A 21,918-nucleotide genomic window follows, 5' to 3' on the forward strand; every position below is an offset into this window, starting at 1 on the left:
TTAAATTTTTGAAGTTTTATTCTGTTTAATATTTGGTGAGAGCCACCCAGTCAGATGGGTGAGGTATAAATATATCATCATCATCATCATCATCATCACCATCATCATCATTTCTGTAGTATCTGTACATTTTATTACAGCTTACATATGGCTCATTTGCCATAGATGAGACCAAAATAATGGAAGTTTCTCCCTTTTACCGCATGGTCCCAAATGAAAAACTTCAGTATATGGGAATTATATGGTTACTTCAGCATTTTAGGTGGACCTGGGTTGGCCTCTTTGTTGTGGATGATAACAGTGGAGAGCAATTCCTAAAAATACTGGAGGCATTGTTTTCCAGACATGGAATCTGTTCAGCGTTCACAAAAAGAATCCCACAAGAAGCTCACATGGAGGATTACATAAACCAGTTTTATGATTCCAGTGCAATTGAAATATCTTTCCAAGATCATAAAGCTGGTACAATTATAATGTATGGGGATTCTTTAACCATTTTACGGCTGAAAACTTTTATGCGTTCCCAAGATTCCGGAAATACGGAAAACACATTACTTGGAAAGGTATGGATTCTGACAACTCAGACTGATTTTATATTAATCGGTGCTACAAGAGGATGGGATTTTCAGATGTTCCAGGGTGCCATTGTATTTACAATTCACACAAAAGAGGTTCCAGGTTTTAGGCAATTTCTTCAGAATATAAACCCTACCAGGACTGAAAGAGATGGTTTCCTCCAATATTTCTGGGAGCAAGCATTTGATTGTTTATTTCCAGATCCAGGTATGCCTGTGATGGATGATGACACTTGTACTGGAGAGGAGAGGTTGGAGAGTCTCCCTGCAGGTCTTTTTGAAATGCATATGTCTGGACACAGCTACAGTATCTATAATGCTGTTTATACTTTGGCCCATGCTTTGCATGCCATGGACTTTGCTAGATCCAAACATAAATCAAAAGCAGTTGGTAACAGTGTTGAAGTTCAGTCTCTGCAGCCTTGGCAGGTAATTTCTACTCAACAAACTCTTCTTATTTCAGTGATCGATTGCTACAGGTTGAGAATACATTATTTTTTGTCCTGTTTGGATAAATAATGAAGATATTCAACATCTTTCTCATTTCAAAAATTGTGCTTACATTTCCTTCCTAAAACTGAAACGTTAACGGATTGCCATTCTGAAATCTTCAGCATGTTGTTATTCTGTTTTTGATTTCTTTCCTTTTATTTTTGAAATAGCTCCACCAGTTTCTTCTAGGCATCTCATTTAACAATTCAGCTGGAGAAACCATGTCCTTTGATGATCAATGGGAAATGAGTGGTGGATTTGACATCATAAACCTGGTCACCTTCCCCAACAATTCCTTTCAGAGAATTAAAGTTGGAAACATTGCTCCTTATGCTCCTGAAGGGAAAGTATTCACCATTACAGAGGACAAAATTGTGTGGCACAGATATTTTAATGAGGTATTTATTCTGGGTCTATCTTGGAGAACAAATTGTATTGAATTATGAAGTATGGTGTAATCTTTTTTTCCACAACTTGATATGGCAACGGCACACGAAGCTCTAGAATGAATCCATTGATTCCTTTTACATTCAGAAACCAGAGAGTATTTTGGTAGAGTGTGCCCATTAAGCACTTCCCCAGCTTGGGAAGGTGCTGGGAGGGATCTATGACCCTGCTGATGCTCTTTCCCCTTCTTCACTCTTGGGTGGGTGGGTATTGTGTTGTCATGACTTCTGGGCTCCATTTAACATTAAGAATAATGCCAGTATCAATAAAGGGTTTCTTTTTGTACATCACATTATGCCAACTTCACGGATGTCATGATCTACTGAAATCAACCATAGAAAATGTTCGGATTGGCACACACCATTACACAAAGATTGTGTCTTCCTGACAACATTATCTTAGTGAGCTGTATTGCCTGTCTGCCTCCTTTGTCCCATTTCTTTGCTCTTGCAGTGCAGCATCTCAACAATGAAATCTATACTACCATATCACTTCAGCAGAAATTGGATTGTACTAGATGACCCACATGGCCTCTTAGGGTCCTTTCCAATTCAACAATATATGACTCATTACATTGTCTTTGCATGTTACATGTGAAAGAGTTGGAGTTCAATTGTAGAGCATATGTTTTCCATACAATGGGTTCCATGCTCAATCTTTAGCATCTCCAGGAATGAGTGAGGAAAAACCCTGCCTGACATTCTAGAGAACTGCCAGCGCAAAGCTTCAATATTACTGTGTCAATGGTCTGAGTTACTATCTGACAACACTGTAATGTCTTCGGTATTTCTGTTTTTTTTTTTTTTTAAAAATGTAATTTATATTCCACAGTAGTCTCAAAGTGGTTTACAAAGATATCATACAAAAATAATCAGCATACTGTTATGTATTGAAGTTCTCACTCTGGCCACCAGGGGTATTGTGTATATAGTTTTCACTCAGGTGTTGTTGTTTAGTCGTTTAGTCGTGTCCGACTCTTCGTGACCCCATGGACCATAGCACGCCAGGCACTCCTGTCTTGCACTGCCTCCCGCAGTTTGGTCAAACTCATGTTCGTAGCTTCGAGAACACTGTCCAACCATCTCGTCCTCTGTCGTCCCCTTCTCCTAGTGCCCTCAATCTTTCCCAACATCAGGGTCTTTTCCAAGGATTCTTCTCTTCTCATGAGGTGGCCAAAGTATTGGAGCCTCAGCTTCACGATCTGTCCTTCCAGTGAGCACTCAGGGCTGATTTCCTTAAGAATGGATAGGTTTGATCTTCTTGCAGTCCATGGGACTCTCAAGATTCTCCTCCAGCACCATAATTCAAAAGCATCAATTTGAATTATGTCTCAGGTACATGTCAGTTAATTTAGGTGGGAAACCCTGGGCTGTTGTTGTTACGATGTTGACAGTCGGCTGCCTATATAAAGCAGACTGGCTGAGCTGTTGAGTTCAGTTCCAGCTCACTTATAAAGGACTGTGTCTGACTGTGTCTGATATGTACACTCACTACTTAATTCTGGCAATGAGGATGGGATGGATGGACATCAGAGCACAGCCAGATTCGGAAACTCACTGAGTGGAATCACTGAGCTGAAACACTGAGCAAAATCACTGAACAGAACCCAATTCAGAGCTGACCGTACTGGCTAGAACAGTGTGTTCAACCCCATCACCCACCACGTTGGCATCGGAATTATAGCTTCACTCGTGCCTCTACTGCCATTTGCTCCAGCCTCTGAATCATGGGGCTCATACCTCGCTCAGTTTGACTGCTACCTCCAAGCAAATGAGCTGACGGGAGGGTCCGAGGAGCGTAAGCGGGGCCTATTCCTCAGCCTCTGCGGGCCTGAGGCGTTCGAGACAGCCGGGTTTTGGTCCTGCCATTAGCAATCCAGGCAGCGCCGTGAGACATGCTAAAAGAGAAGCTAAAAAGTTACTATGCTCCGAAGCCGTCCAAAATTGCTGTCCGCCATGCGTTTTACCACCAGGACCAGGCAAAGAGGGAGTCGATAAACAGCTACATTGCCGCCCTCCGAAAGGCCGCACTGCACTGTGAGTTCCAAGACTTAGATGATGCCCTGATGTATCGACTTGTCTGCTGGGTTCGGGACAACCGTCTGCAATGGCGTCTCCTCGCCAAGCCAGACCTCACATTGCAGAAGACCATCGAGTAGGCAGCGGCCTCAGAAGCTGCTGAACTTTCCACCCAGGAGATTCGCAAGGACAGCAGCCCACATCCTGCTAAGAAACCAATTCCTTTGCACCACGAGGAGGCCAGCAGTATCGAGGCGTCCTCCAGCGAAGACAATCACGTGCACCAGGCAAAGCGGGAGCATTGGAGGTTTAAACAGAGGCCCAAGGACAAATCGGAATGTGCTGGGTGTGGAGGCAATCATTCCCGTATCAAGTGTCGATTCAGAGACGCCATCTGTCGCCGATGCTCCGGAAGGGGCCACATCGCTAAGGTTTGCCAATCTGCAAGTCACCGTCTCGCAAGTCTAAGTCTTCACCCAACAGAAGCTGTTTCACCCTCACCAACTGTCACTGCTTGTCCGGCTTCACGATTGGCCAAACTGACTCGCCTACGCATCGCAAGCTACACATCACTGTGCTTATCAAAGGAGTTCTGTGTGACATGGAGATCGACACAGGGTCTGCCATGTCCTCCATATCCTGGAGCACCATAAAAAGACTTGTGCCCAAGCTGTCCAAGAGACAACTTGACCCACACCACATACATTTGAGAGACTACCAGGGAAACAACATCCCTGTGGTAGGCATCGGCCGGTTGCGGATCGCTTTCAAGAATTTTTTGGGCCTGCTCCAACTGGTGGTGGTTAAAGGCCTGCGGCCTAATCTCCTAGGGCTAGACTGGTTTTGATGCCTTCGGCCTGGAAGTCACCAGCATCAACTGCCTCTCCAACACGGAGGTTGATGGCTAATCAAAGACATTGCTGAGGTTTTCGATGGCACTTTGGGCCAATATACAGGTACGCCCATATCCTTTAGCCTTGATCCACAAATTGCCCCCATCAAGCTAAAGCCACGCCAGGTTCCGTTCTCTCTCAAGGCTAAGGTGGACAAACAACTTGACAAGCTGATAGCACAAGGCGTTTTGGAGCCGATTGACCATGCCAAGTGGGAAACCCCCATCCTCACGCCTGTTAAGTGGTGAGAATATGCACAGACTACAAGTGCATGATCAACAAGGCACTTCAGCAGCATGCTTATCCGGTTTCCACCACCTACTGCACTCCCTGGGTGATGGCAATGTCTTCGCTAAACTGGACCTTGCCCAAGCCTATCAACAACTGCCCGTCGACATTGCCACCGCTGAAGCACAGACGATCGTCACCCACTGAGGGGTGTTCCAGTGCTGCCGGCTGCAGTTCAGGGTGAGTTTGGCTCCTGGCATCTCTCAAAGCCTCATGGAGCGTCTCCTGCAGGGACCTCCGGGTGTGGAACTCTATTTCGATGACGTGTTGGTATCCACAGACTCAAATCAGAAGCTGTTTGAGCGCATCTGCACTGTGCTGACCAGGTTCCAGGAGGCTGGACTCAAAGTAAAAAAAGAAAAGTGCCAGATCACCATTCCACAGGTGGAGTTCCTAGACTACCTTATTGACGCCTCCAGTCTTCACCCGACTGCATCCAAGATCTGGGCCATTCAGCAGGCCCCAATTCCCAAAAGCAAGGTAGAGGTGCTCCTGGGGCTGTTGAACTTCTACAACATGTTCCTGCCCCCAAAAGCAATGCTAGCTGAGCCTCTACACCACCTCCTCAGCACAAAGGTACCGTGGGGTCCTGGGGTCATTGGGAAATGGCGGCCTTCAACACAGTCAAAGCCCTCCTCTCATCGGACAGTGTGCTGGTACAGTACAGTGAAGCTAGGCTGCTGGTTCTCACCCTTTGGCATTGGCGCTGTCCTCAGTCACCGGTTGCCAGGTGGAAGGGAAACACCGCTCACCTACTTCTCCCGGACACTGACTCCAGCTGAATGGAATTACAGCCAGCTCGACAAGGAGGCACTGGCACTTGTGACTGGAGTAAAGAGGTTCCACAAATACCTCTACGGGAGTACCTTTGACCTCATCACTCGCCACAAACTGCTCCTGGTCCTCCTCACTGATCATCGACCAACTCCACCGGTTCTCTCACCATGCATGCTGAGATGGACTGTCTTTTTGGCAGCTTAAAGCTACCACTTCGTCCATCGCCCTGGAAAATCGATGTGCCACGCCGACGCTCTCAGTTGTTGCCCTCTTCCAGCACTTGTGGAAGACCCAGCTCCTGCTTAGTACTCCTCCTGATTGAAGACGTCCCAGCTGCACCAGTATCGGCTGCCGATGTAGCCTCCGCATCTGCCCAGGACCGCACCATCAACCGTGTACTCCATTGGGTGTGGAGGGGGTGGCCGGAAGGGTCTTTTGCACCAGAGTTGCAAAAGACATTTGCAACCAGACAGCACGAGCTCTCAGCTCATCGTGGCTGCCTACTGTGGGGAGACTGAGTCATGGTTCCCCAAAGACTCCGCCAACACGTTCTTGAGGCTCTGCACATCGGCCACCCGGGGATTGTCAAAATGAAGGTGTTGGCTCAGTGTTATGTCTGATGGCCTAACATGGATGATGTCCTCACCTCTTGTGTTGCCTCCTGTCAAGCATGCCAAGAGTAGAGATCTGCACCGCCGGCAGCTAAGGGCGACACCTGGGAGATGCCTAAGGCACCCTGGTTGAGGGTACACATCAATCTTGCCAGCTCCTTTCATGGCCGGATCTTTATGGTAGTGGTGGACACCTAATTCTAAATGGCTGGAGGTGGCCCTGATGCCCTCCACCACTACCGAAGCCATCATCTGGATGCTGCGGGGCCTGTTTGCAACTCACACGTGTCTGATGTCCTCGTCTCAGACAATGGACCTCAGTTCACATCAGGCACTTTTGAAAAGTACCTATTGGGGCTGGGAATCCGCCATGCCCTAATGACACCATTTCACCTGGCCAGCAACGGGCAGGCAGAGAGAATGGTGCGCTCGGCAAAAGAGGCACTGGCATGCCTGGACCATAGGGACTGGCACGAGTGGGTCACTGAATACAGTGGTAACTTGACTTACGAATGACTCAACAACCGAATTTTTTGACTTACGAATGGGGGTAATGGCTGCACGCTTACGAATGTCTCGACATCCGAAAGCAAACCGCAGCAGTTTTAGATAGGGATTTTTCGACTTACAAATTTTTAGATAGGGTTGCTTTGACTTACGTTTTTTTTTTCCGTTTCCAATGCATTCCTATGGGAAATTGTGTTCCCAATGGCGTTTTTTGACTTACGAATTTTTTGACCTACGAAGGTGCCTTCGGAACGGATAACATTCGTAAGTCGAGGCACCACTGTACTTGCTCAGGCAGCATATCACCCCTCATGTAGCCACAGGGCGGAGCCCGGCTGAACTGCTTATGGGCTGCCATCTCAGGTCTCCGCTTGACCGGCTGCACCTGGACTTTGGTGTTGCCAAGCCCCCAGAATGTACTAATGCACTACAGCCCTTCATTCCGGGGAATCAGGTTTTTGCCAGGAACTTTGTGGGGGACATTCCTTGGGTGCCAGCCACGATAGGGGGAGTCACAGGGGCCCATTCATACCAGGTGGCACTTGAGAATGGGCACTTATGGCGCCGGCACATAAACCAGCTAAGGCACATGGTTGGGGATTTGGACATTACCACTGTGCCCCCAACTGTGGCCCCAGTTCCAGAGGGGTCGCTAATGGAAGGTGAGATTCCAGTGGTACTGGCCCTCGGCGGTCCGCCAGGGTTTCCAAGGGCCCAGCTTGTTAAAAAGACTATGTTCACAGGACAAACTACACATGAAACGCTGTATGGTACATAGGGTCAGTTAATATGTGATGGTGAGTCTTGTGGACAAATATAGTGATAGTAAAACGGTTATGCCTGAGAACTTGTAAATTTGGAATCGATACTCTAACACAGTGTTTCCCAACCTTGTGCCTCCAGATGTTTTCGGACTGCAACTCTCATCATCCCTAGCTAGCAAGACTGTATTGTGATCTGAGAAAAGCTTTGGTAAGATGTCTACTTTATGCATCTCTGTAGCTAACATCTTATCTTATCTCTTATTGAGAAAGAGCAGGTAAAAATGTATAGGACAAGTACAAATATCTGCTGGAAATGGATAGAAAAAGAAGGTAACTTTTATGATATGTGTTGGACTTGTAAGGTAATCAAAGCTTCCTGGGAGACGATATATAATGAAATGGAAAAAAAATGTTTAAATAACCTCAGTTTTTTTAAAAAAAAATGCAGAAGCTTTTTGATTTGGAATTACTGGTACTCACATTCCAAAGGAGCAGGAAATACTTTTTATGTATGGAATATCAGCTGCCCGGATGTTACTAGCCCAGGGATGGAAAGAAGAGAAGTTCCCTACCAGAGAGGAATGGCAAACCATGCTGATGGACAATTCTGAAATGGCAAAACGGACTGGAAAACTCAAAAACCAAGAGGACAAAAACTTTATTAAAGAATGGGAAAAAATTTAGGAGACCATTGTAATCAGATGGAAAGAATTTTTATTTCACTTGTAGTGTAACAAATACCATGGACAATATGGATTGATATAAAAGTTAGAGTATGGAAGACAATACAGTTGTTCAAAATGGGACCCCATGTAGGAGGTGGGGCGAAGTTATGAGATTCAGAGAAATTCTCTGTATAGGGATATATATTTGGATTTTTATAACTCTGTATTTGCAAATCCAAACATAAATGATTTCACAGAAAAAGGGAGAGAGAGAGAGAGAAAGAGCTGGGTTTCTCTCTCTTTTTATTTTTTTAAAAAATCATCTTTATTCATTTTGCAAACATAGAAAAAACAATACATACACACCCAAAAACACATGAAAAATGCACACAAAAAGAAAAAAGAATATATATATATATATATATATATATATATATATATATATATATATATATAATATAACCTCACATAATCTTCATAACATTTTAGACTTCCCCGGTTCCCCCCTCATTGATTCCCTATTTCAATTAATCAAACAGCAGTTTTCACAATATTAAATGAATGTTAATTAAAATTTCATCTCTACTTATCACCATTCAGTTCTATCTATATACTCAAACATATCCTTATAATCTATTAATTGTATCTCCCTTTAGCTTAGATTTTACCAGCAATGAAACTCCATTTTGATATTTCCTCCTCTCTCATAATCTTTATAATCAATCTATTAACAATTCATCCCCCCTTCCCCTGGATCCAGATTCCCCAGATGTCTCAGTGAATTCCATATTTCTTACCAGCAGGGCCGGCTCTACATAGCCCCCCGGTGGCGCAGTGCACCATGGCGGGGGGCTGGTAAGCTGGGCGCCGGCCTGGCAAGGAGGGCACCGCGCGGCAAAGCTGCGCGGAAACCAATTGCGCCCTGCGAGGGCGGGGTGGGCGGCGGAGCAATCTCCGCCCCTCAGCACCAGAGTGCGCGATCTGCTCAAGACGGCCCTGCTTACCAGTGTCGTACTTTCCCAATCAATCCAGCCTAAAATCATACAATTAACCTTTTTAACCCACTCCCACCCTTTCCGAAAACTTCCACCAATATTCTTTAAAAAAATTCTGCTGTTTTCCCACTTCTCTTAAGAGCTGGGTTTCTCAATGAGATATGTAAATCGCTTTGCATCTTCATTTCCATCATTTCAAATAAAACCTGAGGTAGTTTAGCCTGGACAACTTTAATATTTTCCCCTAAAGCTCTGTCTTGTATTGGAGAAACCATGCCATTCCAGTCTCCCATAGGGCAGCAATTTTCACATGAAAAGTCCAGCAACCTGTCTATAAATCTATCATAAAATATAGATTTCTCTTCATTTGATGCATATATATCTACAAGCAAAGTTGTATTCCCTTGGATATTAACTCCCACCCCAACATTCACCATTTCAATGAATCAATCAATTTTATTGTATATAGACCAAAGGCCTTTACAGCAGACAACAGGGAATAAAATGAATTTCTAATGTAAAATCATAAAATGTAACCTGTAGCAGTTTACAACATAAAAATAAATTTACAACATTAAAACTTAAGATTGGAGTGCATTCACATAGCGACATTTCTACCGCAGTTTAGGGCAAAAGTGGGAATGCATATATAGAAAAACTCCATTTCCCCCCACCACTGCTGCAGATATAATAAACAAATATATGCTGTTTTCAGTACAGTATCCAGAAAGAGTATACATACATACAGAAAAAGTATACATACAGAAATTATTAAATGTCATGATGAGCCATAGATGAGGTATTAATTACACTTTTTGATTAATAGGAAAATCTACTTGTTCAGTCAGGCATGATATTTTTGATCATGCAAATCTGGAGTCAAGGTCCCGTATCATATCTTCTTAGGGACCACAGAAGACTTCTGCTCACAAATGGAAGACAAGAACTAACATGTTTCCTACCATAAGGGTCACTTAGTATCAAAACACTAAGAAAGTCATTTCCCCTCTGGCACACAAAGTCATCAACAGCACTATCATTTATTCAAGTGGTCAAAGCTCCAGAGACTTCCAAAAGGGTAGGAGAAAACTGTCAGTAAGCAAGTCTGAAAGTGATGATAAATGAACACCTGTACCATGAGATGTTGGGATTAAATGCAAGAGTCAAGCAAGGACATCTCCGACAATTTTTTTGTATTGCCTTGTTAAAGGCGGTTAGAAGGGAATAGGTGCAGGATGGCTTATATTTAGAGAGAAAATTTGAGGAAAGCATGTTAGGAAAAACAATGTTTCTTCTTCTTCTGCCTTCTACTGTGTCCAAAGTAGGTCCCATGAAATGTCACACAGGTGATCCCCTACCTATACCACATGAATGGTACCAGCCAGGGGGTCTCCTCATTGGTGGGATTACTTCTCAGATCATTTATTTCTCCCATGAAATTCTGTTCAAGCAACATCCTTCCCAGAATCAGTTTGATATTCCACAGTAAGGATCATCTTAGTCAAATCTGTTAAATTGCATGAATTTTGTAAATATAGAGGAAATATGGGGTAGTATCCAATGCTTTTAAGATTTGTGAATGGAGAAATATAAAAACAGCCAAAGAAATCATCTTTATGTGTATTCCTTTTGCACTGGGCTAGAGGTGAAGTATTTTCTTATATTACATATTTTCAAAAGATTACCAAGTTTCTTAATGCACTAGGCATTATAGATGACAAATTCATATGTTATATGTAACAAAATATAAACAAAGGTTGGTAGGTAATAATTTTAACAGTTGTCTGTAGGTAATCAGGAGCAATTGGAAAATATATTTCCCTTCCTGAAAGATACAATTGCTCATGTAGATTAAAGTGATTATAGAGTAACAGCTTCATACATTGTAGGAAAAACTTCTGAATTTGAAAAAAAAAAATGATTCTATTCTCAGTGTGGTGACCAAGTTTTAGCAGGATGGATTTCCCTTGGCTTTTGCTGTAAATCAACTTAATTCAGTTAGAAACAGGAATTACGTGGTTTATAGGATAAACTATTCCTGCATTGTAGACTCATCTTCTGAATTAATGAAATTAATGTTATTGACAGAGTCATTACCAAGTTTTACCAGCATGTTCTGGCTCTGGTGTTTGCCATAAATGACATCAACAAGAATACCAAAATACTACCTAATGTGACACTTGGTTTCCACATCTGTGACACCTATTATGATGCAAGGATGACCTATCGCACCACACTGGATCTTATCTTCAAGTCACATAGGTTTTTCCCAAACTACAAATGTGTCACAGAGAAAAACCTCCTAGCCATCATCGGAGGACTGGGCTCTGACACTTCATTCCATTTGATGGATATCTTAGCCCTATTTAAGATACCACAGGTAGGATATGTGCATGGGTGCTGGTGGTAATATCATATCTTTCTGTATTTATAACTTGGAATAATGTTCAGAAGAAAGAACTAGTGACATTAAATTTGCTTGTATGTCAAAGACCAGAAAAATACCCTAATGAAAAAATAGACTACTCCTAACTTGTCTATGCAGTATCTTTCTGTTTTCCTACAGCTTACGTATGGCTCATTTACCATAGATGAGATGAAAATAATGGAAGTTCCTCCCTTTTACCACATGGTCCCAAACGAAAACCTTCAGTATGTGGGAATTATATGGTTACTTCAGCATTTCAGGTGGACCTGGGTTGGGCTCTTTGTTGTGGATGATAACAGTGGAGAGCAATTCCTCAGAAAACTGGAGCCATTGTTTTCCAGACATGGAATCTGTTCAGCCTTCACCAAAAGAATCCAACAAGAAGCTCATATGGAGGATTTCATGAATCAATTTTTTAATAAAAGTCCAGTTGAGGTATATTTCCAAGATCAAAAAGCTGGTACAATTATCATGTATGGAGAATCTTTAATCATTTTGCGACTGAGAATTTTTATATGTTCACAATATTCAGGAAATGCAGAAAGCCCATTATTTGGAAAGGTGTGGATTGTGACAACCCAGACTGATTTTATATTAGCTGGTTCTTTAAGAGGATGGGATTTCCAGATGTTCCATGGTTCCATTTTATTTGCTATTCACACAAATGAGGTTCCAGGTTTCAGAGAATTTCTTCAGAATATAAAACCTACCGGGATGGAAAGAGATGGTTTCGTAAAAAATTTCTGGGAGCAAGCATTTGATTGTTTATTTCCAGATCCAGGTATGCCTGTGATGGGCGATGACACTTGTACTGGAGAGGAGAGGCTGGAGAATCTCCCTGCAGGTCTTTTTGAAATGCACATGACTGGACACAGCTACAGTATCTATAATGCTGTTTATGCTTTGGCCCATGCTTTGCATGCCATGGATTTTGGTAGATCCAAACATAAATCAAAGGTAATTGGTAACAGCGTCGAACTTCAGTCTCTACAGCCTTGGCAGGTAATGTCTCCTCAACGAATACTTCGTATTTCAATGAACAGTTTGGACCGGGTGAAAATAGATTTATCTTTGTCCTGTTCGGATAAATAATGACAATTGTATACATATTCTCATTTAAGAAATGGGGTTTACATTTCATTTCTATGAATGAAACTTGAAAGGTCATCCATTCTGAAATCTTCAGCATGCTGTTATTCTGGTTTGATTTCTTTCCCTCTTTTCAAATAGCTCCACCAGTTTCTTCATGACATCTCTTTTAACAACTCAGCTGGAGAAACCATGTCCTTTAATGATCAATGGGAAATGAGTGGTGGATTTGACATCATGAACCTGGTCACCTTCCCCAACAATTCCTTTCAGAGAATTAAAGTTGGAAGTGTTGCTCCACATGTTGCTGATAGAAAAGAAATTACCCTTAGTGAGGATAAAATTGTGTGGCATGGATATTTTAATGAGGTATTGATTCTAGGTCTATCTTGGAGAACCAAATGTATTGAACTATGAAGTAAGGAATATATTTTCTCCATAACCTTATATTGCAATGGCACATGAAACTCTAGAATGAATTCAATTGTTCCTTTCACATTCAGAAACCAGAGGTGGTTTTAGGACAGCCCAAATGGTTACTCCCACACTGGGCGTAAAGCAGAGAGGGCTCCCAGTAAGCACTTGCCCAGCTTCAGAAGGAATTGGGAGAGATCTATAACCCTGCTGGTGTTCTTTCACCTCCTTCTCAAAGACCGGCATGGTGAAAGGGCTAATGGTAGGAGGGTGTGTATTATGCTCTGAAGGAGCGTCTCCTTCCCCATCTTTCTGCCCGGACACTGAGATCCAGCGCCGAGGGCCTTTTGGCGGTTCCCTCGCTACGAGAAGCCAAGTTACAGGGAACCAGGCAAAGGGCCTTCTCGGTAGTGGCGCCCACCCTGTGGAATGCCCTCCCACCAGAGGTCAAAGAGAATAACAATTACCAGACCTTTAAAATACATCTTAAGGCAGCCCGGTTTAGGGAAGCTTTTAATGTTTGATGGATTTCTGTATTTTAATATTTTGTTGGAAGCCGCCCAGAGTGGCTGGGGGAACCCGGCCAGATGGGCGGGGTATAAATAATAAATTATTATTATTATCATTATCATGACTTCTGGATTCCATTTAACATTAAGACAAATGCCAATACCAATACATTCCAAATAGGGTATCTCTTTGTCAAAGATTACATTAGGCCAACCTCATTGATATATATATATACCGTGTTTCTCATATTATAAGACACGTCTTATATTAATTTTTTCCTCAAAAAACACACCATGGCTTATTTTCAGGGGATGTCTTATTTTTATTACGTATGGTACAGCAATCTACATTTATTCAGTTACCGGTACTTTCGCACCATGCAAAAGCACTGGGGGGGGGGAGGAAGCAATTGCATGCAATTAAAGCTTGCATTAAACATGCATAAAGTGGGCAAGGCAAGAAAAAAAAGTACCCTACCTGTACCGTAGTGTCTTGCCACTGGGGTTTGGAGAGCTGCACCTCTTGCTGGGTCCTGCTGGGTCGGAGCTTCGCACGGCTTCAGTTGCAGTCGGAGGGCTTCAAGCACAGTGTGCTGAGGCTCCAGCCGGGTCCCAGGGCTTCGCCGTGGCTCCTGAGCTACGCGTCCAGCCGGGTCCCAGGGGTTAGCGCGCGCCTTTGAGGCTCGCAGCCGGGTCCCAGGGGTTAGCGCGCGCGCGCTGAAGCTCCAGCCGGGTCCCAGGGCTTCGCCGCAGCTCCTGCAAGCTGCCGCGGCTTCAGCTATGCGTCCAGCCGGGTCCCGGGGGTTAGCGCGTGCACGCTGAAGCTCCAGCCGGGTCCCAGGGCTTCGCCGCAGCTCCTGCAAGCTGCTGTGGCTCCAGCTATGTGTCCAGTCGGGTCCCGGGGGTTAGCGCGTGTGCGCTGAAGCTCCAGCCGGGTCCCAGGGCTTTGCCGCAGCTCCCAGGGGTTAGCGCGCGCGCTCTGAGGCTCTTGCCGGGTCCCAGGGCTTCACACAGGGGACACCGAGGCTCCTGTTGGGTCCCGCGGCTCCGCCTCTCGCTCGGTCGGGGCTTTGCGATAGTGCTTATTTTCGGGGCATGTCTTATTTTTCACCAACCGTTTGAAATCCTGCCATGTCTTATTTTTGGGGGATGCCTTAAAATATGAGAAACACGGTACAGTATATATATATATATATATATATATATATATAGTACATCACATTATGCCAACTTCATGGATGTCATATAAAATGTTTGGATTGTCACACACCATTACACAAAGATTGAGTCTACCTGACATTATCTTAGTGAGCTGTCTTGCCTGTCTTCCTCCTTTGCTCCTTTTCTTTGTTTTTGCAGTGCAGTACCTCAACAATGAAATTTACATTACCGTATCACTTCAGCAGATATTGGATATGGTCCCCTAGGGTCCTTTCCAATTCAACAATATATGACTCATTACAGTGTCTTTTGCATGTTACATGTGAAAGTGTTGAAGCTCAACTGTAGAGCATAAGTTTTCCATGCAATGGGTCCGGTATTCAGACTTTAGCATCTCCAGGAATGAATTGGGGGGGGGGGGGAGAAAACATTGTCAGAAATTCAAGAGAACTGCTGGTGCTAAGTTTCAACATTACTGATTTTAAATTTTCAATGGTCTGAGTTTCTATATCACAACACTGTAAGGTCTTCTATATTCCTTCTCTTTAAAACGCATTTTATATTCCACTTAACTACAATAGTCTCTAAGTGGTTTACAAAGATATGGTACAAAAATAATCAGTTTATACTATGAAATCAAACCAGATTAACAAGCCCAAGAGAATCAAAAGGTGCATTATGGCAATTCTACTACTAGTAAAGATACACTCAGTCATGCCAAGATGCAATAAAGCAGAATCAGGAATGAATTAGGGGTGATTTCTATGGAAATGTTGGCTATTCAAGTCCTGCCAGATCACAGTAACATCCTCTGACATTTAAGGTCACATTGAAGACAATCAAGAAAAAAGCTTCGATCTGTATTCCGTTCATGCTGCTCTTGTCATTCCTGCATGTATTCTTCTGAACATTTTCAGGCAGCTTACCTAGAGCTACCTCTATGAGATCTGCCATGATAACTGGAATTTCATATAAAGCAATGGGAGAGGGAGGAAAGAATACTTATTACCATAAATCAAACAAGTTACACTGGCACAAACATCCTGCACCTATACTGTATATAGATTATTTTGTTTCATTTGAATGTGTTGTAAGGCTGCCTCCATTGCTATGATACTTCATCAGTAAGTGAGAAATATTTTTTTCCAATATAACTAATTCTTTAAAATAAAATAAAAAACATTTATATGGACAGGTGGTTCCCCTTTCTCTGTGTAATGAATATTGCCACCCTGGTTATCAGAAGAAAAGGAAGGAGGGTGAGAAGTTTTGCTGCTATGATTGTGTTCCATGTCCAGAGGGGGATATTTCAAACCAAACTGGTAGGTCATGTCCTCTTGCCATAAAAAGGGGTAAAAAATAATTTGCTGTATTCAATGAACTGACACTAAGCTGGAATTCCCCCATCCCAACACATTTTTTTCAGATATGGAAGACTGTTTCAAATGCCCAGAAGATCAGTATCCAAGCAAGAACAGAAATCAGTGCATCCCCAAAATCATACATTTTTTGTCTTATGAAGAACCTTTAGGGAAAGGTTTAACTTCAGCTACGGCTTCTTTCTCTTTCATCACAACCTTGGTGTTTGCTACCTTCATTAAGTATAAAGATACCCCCATAGTCAAAGCCAATAACCGGGACCTCACCTACATTCTCCTGGTCTCCCTCTTGCTCTGCTTCCTCTCCTCTTTGTTATTCCTTGGCCAACCTGTGAAAGTGACCTGCCTTCTCCGACAACCAGCTTTCAGCATCATCTTTTCAGTGGCTGTTTCTTGTGTGCTGGCCAAAACCACCATTGTTTCTCTAGCATTCATGGCCACAAAACCAGGATCAGGAGTGAAGAAATGGATGGGGAAGAAATTGTCATACTCAATTGCTGTTTGCTGTTCACTTGCTCAATTGGGCCTTTGCACAGTATGGCTCTCAACCTTTCCCCCTTTCCCTGATTTAGACATGCATTCAGTGAATGAAGAAATCATTGTACAGTGTAATGAAGGGTCTGTCACCATGTTTTATTGTGTCTTGGGTTACATGGGTCTCCTGGCCACCAGCAGCTTCATTGTGGCATTCCTTGCCCGCAAGTTACCTGACAGTTTTAATGAAGCAAAATTCATTACATTCAGCATGTTAGCATTTTGCAGTGTTTGGTTGTCCTTTGTTCCAACTTACCTGAGCACCAGAGGGAAAGGCATGGTGGCTGTGGAGATCTTCTCCATCTTGACGTCCAGTGCTGTGCTTCTGGGATGCATCTTTTTCCCTAAGTGCTACATCATTGTGCTGAGGCCCGAACTGAACAGCAGGGAGCAGATAATGAGGAGGAAACAACATTGAGGAATTTGTCCTCTGCTCTCCTATTTATTGCTTGATGGACATGTATTTCAGGTACAAATCAGTTAGAAGTACAGGGGCCAGAAACCTTCAGTCTCCCCATGTGACTTGTGATGCCATTTTCCCCAAACCACTCTCGGCAGCCGTTCACCTTATATATGAAGTCACAGTAGGGGCAGGTTGAGACACCAGGATTTAAGACACCAGGATTTAAGTCAGGCATCCCCAAACTGCGGCCCTCCAGATGTTTTGGCCTACAACTCCCATGATCCCTAGCTAACAGGACCAGTGGTCAGGGATGATGGGTATTTTAGTCCAAACCATCTGGAGGGCCAAAGTTTGGGGGTGCCTGATTTAAGTCCTCACACATCAGCTGTTTTGTGGGGAGATCAGTCCTACTTACCTCAACTATGCTAGGGATCTCCAGTAGGGCCACAACCATGCAAGAAGCATAATTGAATCCCTAGATATCAACTGCTACACTGACTATTCAATCCTTTTTAATTTGGGTGCAGTAGCCAATTCTGCTAGAAACTGGATTTTATTCCCACGCTCTCCAGATAGCAGGATTGAACTCCCCACACGTCACTTGCTGCATGAAACGTCAATCCTGCTAGGCCATATCTCTCCCACCCACAAACACCAATATTAATTTTCACTTCTGAATACTTTTCACTTCTTTAAATCTATCAATAATGCTTAAAAACAAACAAACAAAAGAACTCTCCAAACCTATGATTTTTCCTTAGTTTAATTGCTCCTTCACCTTCAGAAAAAGATTTTTTGAAAATAAGCCAATGTATGCAGGGCATAAAATGAGATTAATGAAAAAGAACTCGAGTAACAACTAAACAATAGTGAGAGAAATAGGTCAGGCAGGATGTAAGAGAAATGGCTGAAAATATCTCAAATTATCTATAGAACCTAGGGATGGAGAGAAAGGGTTTTTGTTGTTGCATTTAGGTGAGCCCATCTAATTCAAATTTTACTAAACACCAAGAAATAAAATACAGCCATTATCTTAAATTTTCATAGATTTTTGTTGCCGTTCTCCAAACAGAATCCTTTTACATTAAGAAAGGGAAAGTGTCTTGCAAATTGTGAACAATCATTGATATTGTATGCAAGATGTTCTTATTTTTAAGAACATCTTGCGACAGCTAGACTAGTGACTGGGAGTGGCCGCCGGGACCACATAACAGTGGTCCTGAGAGATCTATACTGGCTCCCAGTACGTTTCCGAGCACAATTCAAAGTGTTGGTACTGACCTTTAAAGCCCTAAATGGCCTCGGTCCTGTAGACCTGAAGGAGCATCTCCACCCCCACATTCAGCCCAGACACTGAGATCCAGCACCGAGGGCCTTCTGGCGGTTCCCTGATTGCAAGAAGTGAGGTTACAGGGAACCAGATATGCAAATATGATGATGAGTTTAGATGATTTAGGCTATAAAACAGTAAAGGCAATATTCTATAGAAAAAGGTGATAATTGCATTTCTGTTTTCACATGAAACATAATGACTAACATATTAATGAAGCATGAAATTTTGGATAGACACGGATATGGGCCCCATTCCTGCCCCTCTCCAATTGGCCTAGGGCAGGACCTGACAGGCTTCATTAGAAGTGCTGCTGCTGTTGCCCAGCAAGGACTAGGGTATTTTAGGGAAAGTTTTGTCAGGAGTTTTTGCTGTTATTGATATTATTTTTTGTATATTTACTTTTATGTGGAAATTGTTCAGTTTGGTTATGTAGTTTTTAATGTGGCTTTTAATATTTTTATTACTACTTTGCCATGTTTGTATTTATGTAAATCTTTTCATATTGTAAATCATCTTGAGTAGGCATCAGCAACCTCCGGCCCCTGGGCTGGATCCAACCCACGGAGGCCATTTAACCGGCCCATGAGCCGCTCGGCAAGTCCCCCGCTAAACCGGCGCGGCGACTCGCCAGATGCTGAAAAGCGCTTCTGCTCAGACATGGTTTTCGGCTTCCGGGCATGCATGTGCAGAAGCGATTTCTGGCATCGCGCTGCGCATGTCTGGCCCCTGGACGATTGTCCGTGGGAATGATCCAGCCCATGGCCAGAAAAGCTTGCCGACCCCTGGTCTTGAGCATTGTTTTACCTGTGGAAAGGCAACATACAAATAAAATGATGATCGAATGATGATTATCATGATGACTGGATCAAGATCACTGTCGGGGTTCATGGCCTCCCAGGGCATCACCAAACCCATTTTAAGCTACACCACACTGGAAAGGGTGTAAGGACATGGTCTAATGTGGAAGCAATATACATTGTCAACACACCCAAGATGGCCCTAGACAAAAAGATGCATAACAGGTTACAGTGTTTTGCTTCAAACACTAGAGACATTCTCAACACATACTGTTGCTGTGCCTTTGCCTACCTTCTTTGATTTCTTAGTTCAGCTTGATGCAAAACAAAGGGATATAAAATGTTAATTTCCCTTCATAGACATGCAATTATCCACAGCACTATCATTTGCTCACTTGGTCAAAGCTCCAGAGACTTTCAAAAGGGTAGGAGAAAACTGTCAGTAATCAAGTCTGAAAGTGATTATAAAATAACACTTGTGCCATGGAAAGTTGGGATTAAATGCAAGAAGCAGGTGGTGCCGTCTCTGACACTTTTTCCCCATTGCCTTTTATAAGCTCGATGTAAGGAAATAGGTGCAGGGCAGTTTTTATTTAGAAAGAAGCTTTGAGGGAACCATGTTAGGAAAAACAATGTTTCTTCTTCTTCTGCCTTCTACTGTGTCCAAAGTAGGTCCCATGAAATGTCTCACAGGTGATCCCCTACCTATACCACACGAATGGTACCAGCCAGCTGGTCTCCTCATTGGTCAGATTACTTCGCAGATCATTTACTTTTTCCATGAAGTTTTGTTCAAGGAACATCCTACTCAGAACCTCTTTGACATTCCACAGTAAGGATCCTCTTTCCTGAACCGTTTAAATTGCATGAATATTGTAAATTTAGAGTACAGTAAATATGAGGGCGGTAAATATTTGTTCATTGGGAGTTATGTCAGTTTGCATTTCTTGGTGCAGAAAGTATTGATTTCATGCGTAAAGATCTTTCCTATTCTTTCCTATTCTGATTAATTATAGAAGCTACTAGAAGCTTCTCTGTGTGAGAGAAGCAGAGGCAGGAGGGTTGACTGTTTGGGTTATACCTTCTGGGAAGCTGCTTTGAACTAGTTCTCTTATCTCTTTTCTCAGTCATGCTGACTATAAATATAGGTCAGAAGAAGCCTGAGTCTTACTCTTCTCTTCTCTTCTCTTCTCTTCTCTTCTCTCTCTCTCTTTCTTCTGGTGTGCTGTTTCTGTACATAGGATGCTTAGTGCTAAGGTTTAGACTTACCGTATTATGAGTTAAGTTTATAAGTTCCACGACTGGATTTTTGTATGGATTGAGCCAATCCTGATTGTATTGGATTTGATTTGATAACTATTCTGCTACATTTGCCTTCAGCACAAATAAAACTCTGCTGAATGAAGTACTATTGCTTCTGGTATATTTTTGGGAAGTGGGGTCATCTTAATAGATGGTCCTGGTTGTGGGCAGGCCCTCAAGCCACTCCCCCAAACCCTGGCATGGGAGGAGTCACTACCATCATGCCAGGGTGGCACCGCAATTAAAAAGGTAAAGGGACCCCTGATCATTAGGTCCGGTCGTGACCGATTCTGGGATTGCGGCACTCATCTCGTGTTACTGGCCGAGGGAGCCGGCGTATAGCTTCCAGGTCATGTGGCCAGCAAGAAAAAGCCGCTTCTGGCAAACCAGAGCAGCACACAGAAATGCCGTTTACCTTCCCGCTGTAGCGGTACCTATTTATCTACACTTTGACATATTTTCGAACTGCTAGGTTGGCAGGAGCTGGGACCAAGCAACGGGAGCTCACCCCATCGCGGGGTTTCGAACCGCCGACCTTCTGATTGGCAAACCCTAGGCTCTGTGGTTTAACCCACAGCGCCACCCATGTCCCTGGCACCACAATTACCTAGGGCCAATTGCCCAATCAATCTGAAGGGTAATTGTGAGGAGGAGTTTAAAAGCAGCAGCGACCCTGCAACGTGTGTAAGGTTTTCCAACACATGTATGCTAATGTATGCCAAGTTATATAATATTCAAAGAAGTAACCTCTATGTGTATTCCTTGCATGCTGAAAAAAAAGAGATTAAAGATATTTATATATTTTTCTCAGGATATTACAAGGCACTATGTATTACATTTTATATATATATATAAAAATCCATCTGTTATATATAACAAAGTATAGATAAAGGTTTGGCTGGCAAGAAGAGTGATAGTTGGCTGTGGAGAATCAGGAGCAAATGTAAAATATATTCCCATCCCTATGAGACTCAAGTGCTCGTGTAGATAAGTGGTATTACAACATAACAACTTCATGCATTGTAGACACATCATTGGAATTAGAGAATTTTTCCTATTGTTAGGTTGCTAACAAAGTTTTGGCAACATGTATTTCCCTTGGCGTTTACTGTAAATAAACTCAACTCAGTTACACACAGGTATTACTAGTTTGTAGCATAAAGAATTCATGCATTTTAGACTCATCTTCTGAATTAATGAGAGTAAAACCTACTGACAGTGTTGTTACCAAGTTCTACCAGCATGTTCTAGCCTTGGTGTTTGCCATAAATGAAATCAACAAGAATCCCAAAATACTACCTAATGTGACACTTGGTTTCCACATCTGTGACACCTATCATGATGCAAGGATGACCTTTCACACCACACTGGATCAGATCTTCAAGTCACATAGGTTTCTCCCAAACTACAAATGTGCCACAGAAAAGAACCTAGTAGCCATCATTGGAGGACTTAGCTCTGACACCTCGTTTCATTTGATGGACATCTTGGGTCTATATAAGATACCACAGGTAGGATATATGCATGAGTTTTGGTT

The 21,918-nt window shown here is 43.0% G+C and overlaps 1 protein-coding gene across 1 annotated transcript; it reads left to right on the plus strand.

Moving 5' to 3' along the window:
• The first annotated feature begins 15,825 nt into the window (after positions 1 to 15,825).
• LOC132593001 (vomeronasal type-2 receptor 26-like) lies at positions 15,826 to 16,964 on the plus strand. The gene is made up of 2 exons (XM_060281360.1): positions 15,826 to 15,955; positions 16,060 to 16,964. The coding sequence occupies exon 2, from the start codon at positions 16,062 to 16,064 to the stop codon at positions 16,962 to 16,964; it is 903 nt and encodes a 300-aa protein (XP_060137343.1). The 5' UTR covers positions 15,826 to 15,955; positions 16,060 to 16,061.
• Positions 16,965 to 21,918: the final 4,954 nt, after the last annotated feature.

The sequence above is a fragment of the Zootoca vivipara genome, chromosome 13 (genome assembly GCF_963506605.1).
Source record: "Zootoca vivipara chromosome 13, rZooViv1.1, whole genome shotgun sequence".
In the NCBI taxonomy this organism is placed as follows: domain Eukaryota; kingdom Metazoa; phylum Chordata; class Lepidosauria; order Squamata; family Lacertidae; genus Zootoca; species Zootoca vivipara.